At 42.2% G+C, this 15,008-nt stretch overlaps 1 protein-coding gene across 1 annotated transcript; it reads left to right on the top strand.

The window, feature by feature from the left end:
* Positions 1–1,638: 1,638 nt before the first annotated feature.
* LOC112076877 (thioredoxin-like protein 1) lies at positions 1,639–3,775 on the top strand. The gene is made up of 3 exons (XM_024143528.2): positions 1,639–1,819; positions 2,837–2,941; positions 3,345–3,775. The coding sequence occupies exons 1-3, from the start codon at positions 1,694–1,696 to the stop codon at positions 3,372–3,374; spliced, it is 261 nt and encodes an 86-aa protein (XP_023999296.1). The 5' UTR covers positions 1,639–1,693; the 3' UTR covers positions 3,375–3,775.
* The last annotated feature ends 11,233 nt before the right edge of the window (positions 3,776–15,008 follow it).

Here is a 15,008-nt window from a genome sequence, read left to right as displayed (position 1 = left end):
GGGGAAAGGAAGTAGGCAGAAGGGAGGAAAAGGAAGTAGGCAGAGGGAGGAAAAGGAAGTAGGCAGAGGGGAGGAAAAGGAAGTAGGCAGAGGGGAGGAAATGAAGTAGGCAGAGGAGAAAAGGAAGTAGGCAGAGGGGAGGAAAAGGAAGTAGGCAGAGGGGAGGAAAAGGAAGTAGGCAGAGGGGAGGGAAAAGGAAGTAGGCAGAGGGGAGGGAAAGGAAGTAGGCAGAGGGGGGAAGGAAGTAGGCAGAGGGGGAAAGGAAGTAGGCGAGGGGGAAGGAAGTGAGGGAAAGGGTAGGCAGAGGGGAAAGGAAGTAGGCAGAGGGGAAAGGAAGTAGGCAGAGGGGGAAAGGAAGTAGGCAGAGGGGGGAAAGGAAGTAGGCAGAGGGGAGAAAAGGAAGTAGGCAGGGGGGAAAGGAAGTAGGCAGAGGGGGGGAAAGGAAGTAGGCAGAGGGGGAAATGAAGTATGTATGAGACAGGGAAAGGAAAGGAAAAATGGGATAACTAGTCAGTTTTACAACTGAATTCCCTCAACTGAAATGTGTCTTCGGCATTTAACCCAACCCCTCTGAATCAGAGAGGTGTGGAGGGCAGAAAACAGGACAACCAAAGAAAGCACGGGAACTCGACAACAACAAACGAGAAACCACAATCATTCCAATACAGGACAACATCTATTCCATGTGCAAAGGGTCAAATTTAAAAAGGTTTTCCTTTTCTCTACATGTACTTTTACTAGGAACTGGCAACATTTAGGAGCAGACCAGGAAGAAAAAGGACTCACCGAAGTCAGAGGACAGGAGCTTCATTGAGAACAGTTTGACAGGCTGGTTGAAGGCCATAGTAATTAGGAGCTGAATGGGAGAAATATGAGTTTAGTACTATAATCTATTAGTCTAGTCAGTGAGGGGTGATACTATACATCTATTAGTCTAGTCAGTGAGGGGTGTTACTATACATCTATTAGTCTAGTCAGTGAGGGGTGATTACTATACATCTATTAGTCTAGTCAGTGAGGGGTGTTACTATACATCTATTAGTCTGTCAGTGAGGGGTGATACTATACATCTATTAGTCTAGTCAGTGAGGGGTGATACTATACATCTATTAGTCTAGTCAGTGAGGGGTGATACTATACATCTTAGTCTAGTCAGTGAGGGGTGATACTATACATCTATTAGTCTAGTCAGTGAGGGTGATACTATACATCTATTAGTCTGTCAGTGAGGGGTGATACTATACATCTATTAGTCTAGTCAGTGAGGGGTGATACTATACATCTATTAGTCTAGTCAGTGAGGGGTGATACTATACATCTATTAGTCTAGTCAGTGAGGGGTGTTACTATACATCTATTAGTCTAGTCAGTGAGGGGTGATACTATACATCTATTATGTCTAGTCAGTGAGGGGTGTTACTATACATCTATTAGTCTAGTCAGTGAGGGTGTTACTATACATCTATTAGTCTAGTCAGTGAGGGGTGTTACTATACATCTATTAGTCTAGTCAGTGAGGGGTGATACTATACATCTATTAGTCAGTCAGTGAGGGGTGTTACTATACATCTATTAGTCTAGTCAGTGAGGGGTGATACTATACATCTATTAGTCTAGTCAGTGAGGGGTGTTTTCCTCACTGACAGCCCAGGCACCAAAGTGTGTGAAGATCTTCATTAACCTTCCTCGCTCTATGGACTTTGACGACGCTGAGCGTAGTGAGGCCACCCAGACCCTGGACCTGGCAGAGGAGGACTTCAAGGACGACGGACTGATTCCACTGAGATACGTCAAATTCCAGAATGTCCAGAGCGTCACCGTAAGTCATTTAACGACCAGCCAATCACCTGCAGGCCCCTCATTTCCTGGTTCCTGGTTATTTTTCTGAGGTCACATGATATTGTAACACTGCATGTAGTTCAGTTGGTTCCTGTTCTAAACACCAGAAGAAGAAGAAGGTCCAGTTCTGAGCTGCAGACCAAGAGGAAGAGGCGACGTCAGAGGGCTGATTCCGCCCCAATATCTGTCCCCATGACGACAATAAAATGTGAAGTACACCAAAAGGCAGAGTTTCTGTATGGAGGCCAATGAGTGTTGAATTTGGTCAACATAAAAAATGTAATTGATTTGATGAAATATAGTTTTGGTAATGTTTAGGTTATGAATGACTGATAGATGCACGTGGTATCCTGGCAACTTTTGAGAAAAACAATTTTATATCAGAGTTGTGTCTGTTGGTCAAATGCTTAACCTACTCTCTCATTGGCTAGAATGCTCCCACCTGATCCCGCCTCCTCCTGCCCATCTTCTGTCTTTGTAGACTTTTATTCCCATTGTTAGAGCAGACAATATCTTGTCAATATGATCATCATAATATGGTGGAGCAAGGAAGGAAGCTATTTAAGACTATTGAGACGCAGCCCAATTGTAAATAAGAATTTGTTCTTAACTGACTTGCCTAGTTAAATCAAATAAATAATGAGTTGTGTTAATGTAGAACAATACAGCCATCTAGTGGCACAAAATAGAAATTATTTAAAAAAAATTTTTTTATCATAACCGCAGCCCACTAGACTACACACAGATGTGATATAGAATGCATGTTTACAGAAGAAAAAAACCATCTGATATTTGTTGCTTGATTGGCAACATGGGTTTGAACTAAGACTGTATGAATGATACCCTTTATGGGCAGCTTCCCAGACAATGGTCCTAGACTAGAAAGCTCTTTGAAAAGGAGATTCTCTATTGAGCATGCCAGGACAACACTTCAACTGTGTCCGGGAAACTGACCATTATGATGGAAGTTGTGGTTCTTTCCCATGTGTTCTAACAGATGTTTGTGAAGAACAACCATGGGGATGAGGAGACAACGAAAATCAATTACCTTACTTTTATTGGGACTCCTGTACAGGCAACGAACATGAATGACTTCAAACGGGTAATATCTGGCTTCCCCCCCCCCCCCCTCCCCCCATCAGCTATGAGACTATGATGTTGACGGAATTGAATTGTGTCGTTGATTTTTGTATCCTACGTTGGGATCAGGCCTCTCTCTCGTCAGATGAGGCCTAACAGTAATGATACAAGCATAGCAATATCATCCAATGGTACATTACATTGATTTCAGCAATAAGAATCAGGCTAATGTGGAGATTTAAATTAAATCAACAATGTGCAGTTGTTCCACTATACATGTCAGTATGATTTTTTGGTTGAGGTTTTTCAGTTGGTGCTGACCGTAATGTTATTTGCACTCTAGGAGGTTTTCGTTGACTTCTCCTCCTTAGGGACTAGGAGGATTCATGCACTGTTTACACGGCTGTGTTTTCTATTCAATGTAGGTTGTGGGCAAGAAAGGAGAGAGTCACTGATAAGGAAGAGAGGAGGAGGAGGAGGAGACTGCCCGTATTGCTGTGACGATCCCTCCCCGGACTTCCCTCTTGTCTGTCTGCCAAAGCTGCAACTGGGAGGGTTAGGGTCTGCTCCACTGTAACACAACACAGACAAACCAATGCTGTGTTCCAAATAGCACCCTATTCCCTTTTTTTTTTTCAAGTACACTATGATCCAGAGGTGTCAGCGGTCAAAAGTAGTGCATTGTATAGGGAGTCATTTGGGACACACCCACGGACCTAACGTTTATACGAGCTGGTTCTCCTCCGTCTGCCAGTGACGAGGCAACTCGCTCAATTCATTCAAAAAAACTTTTTTTTTTTTAAATTGTAATTCAGACAAACAATGTAAATAAACACAATCCTTTTTCAAAGGCAAATTGGTATTTCATGTCTCTTGAATAAAAAAATAATAATGTTTGCTCCAAACCACCATCACAAAGACAAGGAAAATGGATTTCCCAGGGTACCTCATGTTTTCTACTGCTGGAGTTCCTGTTATCTCTTGTAAAATATTGCAGAGTAACGGCACCGAAATGTAAACTACCTGCACATTTTACAGTCGTCTTCAAGCACTGATCATCCCTGCGGACGTGCTTATGACTAGGTCTACTGCAAAATAGGAAGAATTCCAGGTGAAGGAGTTGGCATCTCGACACCAACAGGTGCGTGAGTCCACTTCTAAATGGGGACGAGGATGATGTAATGCCATTTTTGACCACATCGTGTCACCAAAGGCTTTGCTATAACGTTTTACACAATGGATGTAGTCTACCGCACTTCAGGGAGCTCTTGTTTCCGCTGAACGGTTGATTTCATCAGAAATACTGGCTCCGTTATATTGGTCCTCTTTCTGAATTTTTGTAGAAACAATATTTGCGAGAGGTGATTTCAGTTAATTGTGAGAGATTTTTTTACAGTATTTCTTTTCAGTTTTGTATAAACATAACATACWGAAATTCCATGATTTTATTTTGCAATTACACGGGATCTCTTGGTAATTAATTAACATTTCTACCGTGGATACAAAAACAATTATGTTGCTGGGGATATGTTTTAATTTGGATTAAAAAATAAAAATATGTTTATTTATATCGGAACGAAAATATTCCTGGAGAATTTGTTTTAGTAAAAACTGGGAAAACACAGTATTAATATAACAGAGAATTGTTGACAATGCTACTCCTAATCAAACCAAGATCAAGGCTGCTAGATGGCTAAATTAGTTATTGTTATTAGCTAATTTAGGCTTGGGCAATTATTTTTAAGTCTTGCCACTTTCTCTCTGTTAATTTATGATAAACATAATTTACCATATTGAGAAAAATCCTTGTTATTTTGAAAAATCGATCATCTGCATTGGCAGTAAAGGCCTATTTTTATTTTTACCAAATTAAAATGTTCTCTGACAAAACGTGTGTGTGTGTACTATTCAGATTTGACATTTTGACTGTGCTTTATCAATTGAGTGATTTGAAGAGGACAGTTAGTAGCTTATAATATCGAAGCGTTTTCATAAATGGTGTTATGACGAAGCTCAGCCGTGGCTGTTGCCTGAAGACAGGAAGAGAATTAAATCAACCTAAGGTTCTTCATTCAATAAAATCACAGCAACTATAATGGCAGAAAAGAGAGCTTTTACCACAGGCATAATGAACTACTACAAATGTAAACCACTGTGAACTTAAAACTAATTGTTTAAAAAAATTGAAAACATCAATGATACCCTTCCAAAATTGTYACATTTTTATTTGACCCCGGTGGTTTGATTTGATTTCCTGTTTCCTGTTGCCAGCTGCATACGGCGTTAGTCCAAGTGTTGGGGGTTATGTTAGAGGCATATCATTCCATTGGCTAAGTTTAAACACATAATGAAGAAATCAGCGACATCTATGTTAAAAAGTGAAATGGCATCCTGCTATTCCCTATATAATGTACAACTTTTGACCAGGGCCCAAATTGCACTATACAGTGAGCTCCAAAAGTATTGGGACAGTCACACATTGTTTTTGGTTATTTTGTCTCTGTACTCCAGCACTTTGGATTTGAAATGATACAATGACTATGAGGTTAAAGTGCAGCTTTAATTTGATGGTATTTTCCTCCATATCAGGTGAACGGTTTAGAAATTACAGCACTTTTTGTACATAGTCCCTCCATTTTAGGGTACCAAAAATATTGGGACATCCATTTGTCTATTAAAGTAGTAAAAAGTTTAATATTTGGTCCCGTATTCCTACCACTCAATGACTACATCAAGCTTGTGACTACAAACTTGTTGGATGCATTTGCTGTTTGTTTCAGATTATTTTGTGCCCAATAGAAATTAATGGTAAATAATGTATTGTGTCATTTTGGAGTCACTTTTATTGTAAATAAGAATGGAATATGTTTCTAAATTACACACACACTCATTTGTAAATGTGTCTAACTTTCTCACTCATTATTATTCACGATTCATTCAGGTTTATCCGTAATCATGGTAGCATCCACATGAATGTAGAAGTGTTGTATGAACGTTCTATTCTTATTTACAATAAAAATGTCTGCTATCCATACCCACACATGCAGTCAGAGCTGGCCCTAAGCAGTCAGAGCTGGCCCTAGTGTTTTGGGGGCCCTAAGCAGTCAGAGCTGGCCCTAGTGTTTTGGGGGCCCTAAGCAGTCAGAGCTGGTCCTAGTGTTTTGGGGCCCTAAGCGTCAAGAGCTGGTCCTAGTGTTTTGAGGGCCCTAACAGAGTCTGATGGCCCTAAGCAGTCAGAGCTGGTCCTAGTGTTTTGGGGGCCCTAAGCAGTCAGAGCTGGTCCTAGTGTGTTTGGGGGCCCTAAGCAGTCAGAGCTGGTCTAGTGTTTTGGGGGCCCTAAGCAGTCAGAGCTGGTCCTAGTGTTTTGGGGGCCCTAAGCAGTCAGAGCTGGTCCTAGTGTTTTGGGGGCTCTAAGCAGTCAGAGCTGGTCCTAGTGTTTTGGGGTCCCTAAGCAGTCAGAGCTAGTCCTAGCGTTCTGGGGGCCCTAAGCACCACCCACCTCTCGAGCAAAACATTTTAGTGGACCCCCTCTTGACACTGGAGATAAAAATATATATACTTTTTTTGTAAATTTCCGGAAATTCTACACATTGTGCCATGGGGTGGAGAGAAGATTGTACAATTATGTAACACATTTCCTGCAATTAAACACATTTGCTATAGGGTGGAGAATTTTTGGTTGTTGCCGTTTTTAATATATCTGGGTGACTAACAAAATCAATGGGGATCTCCCAGTCAGTAATTCGATTACTACAAGTTTAGGTAGTTGGCCTCTACACTCACTTATAAATGGGCTAATTGAGTGACTGACGTAAAAGAACATTTACTGGTGCACAACCACATTTTGAAATTGTATTCTACTTTTCTGTCAACAATAAATTGAGACCCCGACTGAGTTGATCCGCGGGCCCTGACATAAGGCATACAGGGGGCCCTTTTAGATGGCGGACAACTCCTTGGTCCTGCATCGAAGGCCTGCTTTAGGATGGTTTAAACCATGGCCTGCATCCATAATGCTGATCTAGGATCAGTTCCGTCTTTTAAATCATAATGAATACGATTATATGGACAGATGGGGGACCTAATCCTAGATCTGCACTCCTACACTGAGATGCTTTATGGGTACGGGCCCAGGTCCAGCACCACAGAACGGGGCAGCCGTCATCAACCATCTACTAACCTCTAGTGGCCCCGATGAGATCCTCAGATGGGGTTGACTCATCTGAAACAGGTTGGTCAATTTAACCGGCTGTATGATGGGAGTAAACATGTATTTCGTCCTGTAGCCATTAAGCAGTTGTGTGACAGACCAGATTACTGCATTATGTTTAACTGATGCTATCGATACTGAAACATTACTTTTCCATGCATCCATTTTGTTTTCACCTTTAGACCAGGCCAGACCATGCCAAACCAGACCATACCAAGCCATACCAGGCCAGACCATGCCATACCATACCAAGCCATACCAGGCCAAACCAGACCATACCAAGCCATACCAGGCCATGCCATACCAGGCCAGACCATGCCAAACCAGACCATACCAGGCCAGACCAGGCCATAACCTCAGTAGGCTGCTCATACCGTGCCATCAGTGGCCTGTCCTGGTCCTGACAGTTGGTGGACTGAGGCCATATGGACATCATGTCCCTTCGATGACTGACTGACTGACTGACTGACTCATGCCACTGTTACTGTGTATGCGTCACAAATGGCACCCTATTCCTTATGTAGGCCCTGGTCAAAAGTAGTGCACTACGTAGGGAATAGGGTGGTATTTTGTGACACGGCCTGTCACAACACCATCGGACCAGTCTGCTCTCTGAGAGGAGAGGGAAACCAGATCAGAGCAGCAGTCTGCTACAATATCTGTCATCTGTTCTAATGTGTTGTTCTCTTTTTACACAGTATCACTGTGCTTTTTGGGCTTCCGTTTGGTTTTGTGTTTTTTGTCTATTTAATTGTTAGCTGTGTGTGTAAAGTGTATTGGACTGCAATATGCCAGCCTACCCAGCTAGCATATAAACGTTCTGAGAACCATATGTTTCCTAGAGCTGGGTGGTGACATGGTTGTCCTATGGTTATTTTGCATTCAACCTTCCCACAGTGATGCAGGATAGTTTGATTGGCTTTGGATCTTAGTTTGATTGGCTTTGGAAATTGACAAAATAAAGTTATTTCATTACTTTTTAATAMAACGTTTCCTAAACATTCAAACATGGTTACATTTAATGACATAATGTTTCAGGAACGTTCTCCAACTGGTTTGACATTGGGAATGTTCTGAAATAGWTCAGAGAACGTTTAAGAAACGGCYTTCTTCTGTGTGAATTTCAGTATTTCAACATAACGTTTCCTAAAGGCAGGGCCCGAACTCAAGGATATATGGCCGGTCACATATGGGCTACCACAAAATTCTGTTATTTTATAAATTAATTTTTTCTTCCTGTTAAGCTACTGAATTTATCAACACTAAATATAACAATTATATTATTAATAATACATTTTTCTTATTTTTTCAAAAACAATGTCAACGCTAGCTATTCTCTCTTGGAATTTAAAAGGCCTTAATAGTCCTATTAAACCTTCCAGCGGTCTTGATATRCTAGCAAGAAACCATGTTTATATAGCCATGTTCCAAGAAACACACCTGTTCCAAAAGGACGCATATAGAGAACACAAAAGTGGCAGCTTTTTCATCAGCCTTTAAAACACAACTAATGGTGTAATCATAATGATACATAAGAAACTCTAAATCATCATCTTGGGTAAAGAGGAAGACCAAGAAGTTAGAATCACTTTCCCTAAATGTTGTCTTTATTCATGTGTARAGTATGCTCAAATGCATATGATCCTATGTTTTTTTAAATTATTCTGTGAACAGTATATTGTTAGAATTAACTGAATTCCATCAGTGTTTTTGGGATGGGTTTGGCTTGGGAGTAGGGGAGAGAGAGAGAAGGAATGATTTCAACTATACTATAAAAAATATTTTTGGTGACTTGCAAACCTGCTTCAAAATGAAACAGGAGTTCTGGACAGATTAGGAGAGAATGTTGATTCATTATTACTTGTTTGTTATTTTAGATTCAATGGTGGTTATTAGTGAGAGAMGAGAAGGGGGTTTATCTGAGGGGTCGGGACAGTGGGGGCTGGGAGAGCATRAGACACTACTCTAGTATSTGTGGGGCCTCCACTCATCTCTCTTCAGTCTCTCGGTGGACCCCACTCTCCCCAAGTAGAGTCCAACCAGCCACTATATTTAATTTAATTCACAAGGTAATACAAACTGACCACAATACTTAAGTGTCAGTCTTTCTCCGATGTACACTGAACAAAAATATAAACGCAACATGCAGTAATTTTAATGATATTTCTGAGTTACAGTTCATATAAGGAAATCAATCAATTTAATTCATTAGGCCTTAATCTATGGATTTCATATGACTGGGCAGGGGCTCAGCCTTGGGTGGGCATGGGTGGGCCAGGGAGGGCATAGAGGAGCCAGGGGCTCAGCCATGGGTGGGCATGGGTGGGCCAGGGAGGGCATAGAGGAGCCAGGGGCTCAGCCTTGGGTGGGCATGGGTGGGCCAGGGAGGGCATAGAGGAGCCAGGCGCAGCCAATCAGAATGAGTTTTTCCCCACAAAAGGGCTTTATTACCGACAGAAATGTTCCTCATTTTCATCAACTGTCCGGGTGGCTGGTCTCAGACGATCCCGCAGGTGTAGAAGCCGGATGTGGTGGTCCGGAGCTGGTGTGTTTACACGTGGTCTGCGGTTGTGAGGCCTGTTGGACATATGGGCAAATTCTCTAAAATGACATTGGAGGCAGCTTATGTTAGAGAAATGAACATTCAATTCTCTGGCAACAGCTCTGGTGGACATTTCTGCAGTTAACATGTCAATTGAACGCTCCCTCAAAACTTGAGTCATCTGTGGCATCGTGTTGTGTGACAAAACCTCACATTTTAGAGTTGCCTTTTATTGTCAGTCTGCCAGGTCCGAGGTGGGTGCCTTTCCTGTGTGGGGCTCCTTGCCACATCTAACGCAGCCCCTGCACAGTTAACCTCGTTCTCCCCGGGAGCAATAAGCAAGCAGAGTTAGCATCCCATCCTCATCGCCAAATTGTGGTGTTAATTCTAACCAAAAGGAGATTGTTTTCTTCAAAACAACTTTATTATAAGATTTGCAAAAATGGAGCTGTCAACTATGCACTTCAACAGTTGTGCAGTTAAAGCCCAACGAACAGTATGGGTTCTCAGCTGTTTATAGAGAAGCACATCCTTTCTGTATACGTGGCAGTCAGCAGATAGTGTGTATAAGGTCATTAGTTGTCTGTGCAGATTTAAGATGGCACAAGGTTGATTGCCAGAGGTCTCGACCATCTAACTGCATTTACAACAGCAAACACTATAATGTTTCTGCAAGTTTCCATACATGTGTCACGTCTGCTCCTCCCCTCCGGCGTACGACGTCGCCAGAATACTAACCACCGGTCCTGGGATTCATCATTACGCACACCTGGTACTCATCATTACACACACCTGTGAATCACACCTGGACTCCATTACCTTCATCATTTCCTCCCCTTTATATGTCACTCTCCCAGGTTCACTCACCAGTTGGTGTTGTTCTTGTGTATCGGCGTTCTGCCTTATGTTAGTGTCGTTTTGTTGTTTTATTAAAACGTTTCACCTGCTTCCAACTCACCGCCCCATCATTACAACATGTGACTTCCTGTAGAAAATAAACCCACAGGATGTCACATGATGCGGTCGCACACAAACGGATCTTAGCTATACGCCCAGTCTTATGACTAAGTCACACAAAGATAAGTTTGTATCATGTTTAGAAGAGACTATTCTTTAAGCAGTAAAACACAGGATAGCATGACTAATTATGTAATTTTCCACGACAGTAGGCTCAGGATTTCTGGGTCTTTATGTTTTTGGTTGGATAGGATTCTCACTTTCTTTCTTAGGTTTTTGCATTCTTCATCAAACTATTTATCATTGTTGTTAATTTTCTTAGGTTTTCTGCTTGAAATGTTTTGATTTGATAGGGAAGTTGAGGTCAAATATACTGTTGAGGTTTTCTAAACTTCTGCCAAATTTACACTTTCTGTAATGGCTTCCGTCGGTAGAAGGACCAAAGAACCAAAAAACAAAGGAAATAAGGTCAGGAAAGTGAAACTTTCACTATTACAGTTGAACGTTTTGTCCAGGAAGTTGTCTAAAAGGGATTGAATTTGTTGTTGCCTAATTGTTTTTTGGTAAGTTTCAACCCTACTTTCCTTCCTCCTATAGCATTTCTTAATATTTTTCAGTTCCTTTGGCTTTGATGCCTCATGATTGAGTATTGCTCTGTTCAAGTAGACTGTGATTTTGCTGTGGTCTGATAGCGGATGGTCACAGTGGGCCTGACTGGATGACCGCTCCGGAGACTCTGGGTTGAGGTCAATGATAAATAGTATCTACAGTACAGCAAAGAGATGAGTTATAGGTGTACCTACCATAGGAGTCCCCTCGAAGCTACATTGACTATGTACATATTCAGCGTGCGACAGAGCTGCAGGAGTTTTTGTTGGTTATGTTTTCGTAGTTCTGTCTAGAGGGGCAGATATGGGGGAGGGAATGCTGTCACGCTCAGGTAGGTATTTGGTCCCTGTGTGCTGATGGTGTCAGGTTCTTGTCCGAGGGACATCGCTGTGCCGCTGTATATATGGTCGCCACAGACTAGTACATGACCCTGGGCCCGGCAATGTTTGATTTCCTCTTCCAGGATGGAGAAACCTGTCTTCATTAAAGTGTGGGATTCTAGTGTGGGGATATAGTGTAGGAAGCACACAGGAGATATTTTTCTCTGTTAAGATCATTTCTTTTTGAATTTTCTAACAAATGTCCTGTTTTGATTAATTTAATAGAGTGAGTAGGTCTGCTCTATGCCAAATTAGCATACCCCCTGAGTCCCTTCCCTGTTTTCACAACTGGTAGTTTGGTGAGTGGGGACTACCAGCTCTCTGTAACCAAAGGGCAACCAGTGGTCCATCTCCTCTATACATGTTTCTTGTAGGATGACAAATGTCTATATTTCTGATTTCATTGGTGAAGTCCAGGTTCTTGTGCTCTTTAGGCCAAAGGCAGATGACCTGCGGGGCCTTGGGATATAATTCCCCCAAGGATGAGATAGTGAAGTGTTTGTGTTCCATAAAGTGGTCCCAAATGTTTTTAGTCGTGTGGTTTGATGCCCTCAACAGTAAGTGTGAGCATAGAGACGGTTGAGCATTGCTGGTACTTCTACTCCTCTAGGTATCTTTCTGCCTGAATCCCCGATCCAGGCTCCCTGGAGATACAAGGGGCTATTGCTTTTATTTCATGCATGTCTGGTACACAACACAAAAAAAAAACAGATATGGGAGCAGAGACAGTTGTTAATTGTTAAGATGGATGTAGGCACCTGTGAGTGCTTTAGCTACACTACTTGCTATCTCAAAATCTGGCCTGATCAAAAACTAGCATATTACTGGGAGACCGGGAGGGGGCTCATTACAATAGTAACCTCTGAGAGAATACTTCAGCTCATTCAATTCTCCTTTGTTTTTTTATAAACCCCCGGTTAAATAACACTAAATGTATGTTAGTGACAATATGATCCATGTGGCAGGACACGGTGCCATTTTACAACTAGTTCACTTGTATGTAAACACAACTGGAATACGCAGATTGAATAGTTTTTTTTCTTTAAACATAGTATTCTGTGGCAACTTATTTAATCTACAGTTATCTAGGGACAAACAGGAAATGACAGAGAACTACATCTGTTAGATTTAAGGGAATAATTATCTCCTTGATGAAATTGACACAGTACAATCTTCGCTTAGCCCTGCAGACAGCCGTAACACCAGGCTTTGCTCGAGTCAACAATCACAATACATTTTTTGGAAGATGTCCTCGGCGCAGACTAGCCTCTAATTACCAGCGCCAGTCATTACTTGTAAGAGACTGATTACAGCCAAGCAGAAGAACCATTCAGTGTAGACTCGCGGGATCAGGCGGCTTGCGAGCTTGATCTACCCTGAGGCTTGAATTACACGGAGGGAGAACGCAGGTGACCTTGGAGCTGAAATGCAGGGTCCCCCTAATGTATACTACCACATGCCTCTATTAAATACAGTATCTACATAATGGCTCCCTATTGTAAATACAGTATCTATAAAATGGTCCCCCTACTGTAAATACAGTATCTACATAATTATAATACATAATTATATAATTATTACATAATTATAATACAGTAGGGGGACAATTTTTTTTTTTTTTTTATTTCACCTTTATTTAACCAGGTAGGCCAGTTGAGAACAAGTTCTCATTTACAACTGCGACCTGACCAAGATAAAGCAAAGCAGTGCGACAACAATAACAACACAGAGTTACACATAAACAAATGTACAGTCAATAACACAATAGAAAAATATATGTTCAGTGTGTGCAAATGTAGAAGAGTGGGGAGGTAGGTAATAAATAGGCCATAGAGACAAAATAATTACAATTTAGCATTAATACTGGAGTGATAGATGTGCAGATAATGATGTGCAAATAGAGATACTGGGGTGCAAATGAGCAAGAGGATAAATAACAATATGGGGATGAGGTAGTTGGGTGGGCTATTTACAGATGAGCTATGTACAGGTACAGTGAACGGTAAGCTGCTCTGACAGCTGATGCTTAAAGTTAGAGAGGGAGATACAAGACTCCAGCTTCAGTCATTTTTGCAATTCGTTCCAGTCATTGGCAGCAGAGAACTGGAAGGAAAGGCGGCCAAAGGAAGTGTTGGCTTTGGGGATGACCAGTGAAATATACCTGCTGGAGCGCGTGCTACGGGTGGGTGTTGCTATGGTGACCAGTGAGCTGAGATAAGGCGAGGCTTTACCTAGTAAAGACTTATAGATGACCTGGAGCCAGTGGGTTTGGCGACGAATATGTAGTGAGGGCCAGCCAACAAGAGCATACAGGTCGCAGTGGTGGGTAGTATATGGGGCTTTGGTGACAAACATGATGGCACTGTGGTAGACTACATCCAGTTTGCTGAGTAGAGCTTTGGAGGCTATTTTGTYAATGACATCGCCAAAGTCAAGGATCGGTAGGATAGTCAGTTTTATGAAGGTATGTTTGGCAGCATGAGTGAAGGAGGCTTTGTTGTGAAATAGGAAGCCGATTCTAKATTTTATTTTGGATTGGAGATGCTTAATYTGAGTCTGGAAGYAGAGTTTACAGTCRAACCAGACACCTAGGTATTTGTCCACATATTCTAAGTCWGAACCGTCCAGAGGAGTYYTGCTAGTCGGGCGGGCCGGTGCYGGCAGCAATCGGTTGAAGAGCATGCACTTAGTTTTACTAGCATTTAAAAGCAGTTGGAGGTCACGGAAGGAGTGTTGTATGGCATTGAAGCTCGTTTGGAGGMTTATTAGCACAGTGTCCAAAGAAGGGCTAGATGTATACAGTATGGTGTCGTCTGCGTAGAGGTGGATCAGAGAATCACCAGCAGCAAGAGCGACATCGTTYATATAAACAGAGGAAAGAGTCGGCCCAAGAATTTAACCCTGTGGCACCCCCATAGAGACTGCCAGAGGTCCGGACAACAGGCCCTCCGATTTGACACACTGAACTCTATCTGAGAAGTAGTTGGTGAACCAGGCGAGGCAGTCATTTGAGAAGCCAAGGCTYTTGAGTCTGCCGATAAGAATGCGGTGATTGACAGAGTCGAAAGCCTTGGTCAGGTCGATGAAGACGGCTGCACAGTACTGTCTTTTATCGATGGCGGTTGTGATATCGTTTAGGACCTTGAGCGTGGCTGTGGTGCACCCACGACCAGCTCGGAAACCAGATTGCATAGTGGAGAAGATGCGATGCGATTCGAAATGATCTGTTTGATATGTGATCTGTTTGTTAACTTGGTCTTTTGAGAGTTTTTAGAAAAGGCAGGGTAGGATGGATATAGTTCTACAACAAGTTTGGGTCTAGAGAGTCTCCCCTTTGAAGAGGGGATGACCGTGGCAGCTTTCCAATCTTTGGGGATTTCAGACGATACGA

This window comes from Salvelinus sp. IW2-2015, unplaced genomic scaffold, assembly GCF_002910315.2.
Source record: "Salvelinus sp. IW2-2015 unplaced genomic scaffold, ASM291031v2 Un_scaffold4100, whole genome shotgun sequence".
Lineage (NCBI taxonomy): Eukaryota > Metazoa > Chordata > Actinopteri > Salmoniformes > Salmonidae > Salvelinus > Salvelinus sp. IW2-2015.
The sequence above is the reverse complement of the archived record's forward strand: the minus strand, read 5'-3'. Positions and strand labels throughout refer to the sequence as shown.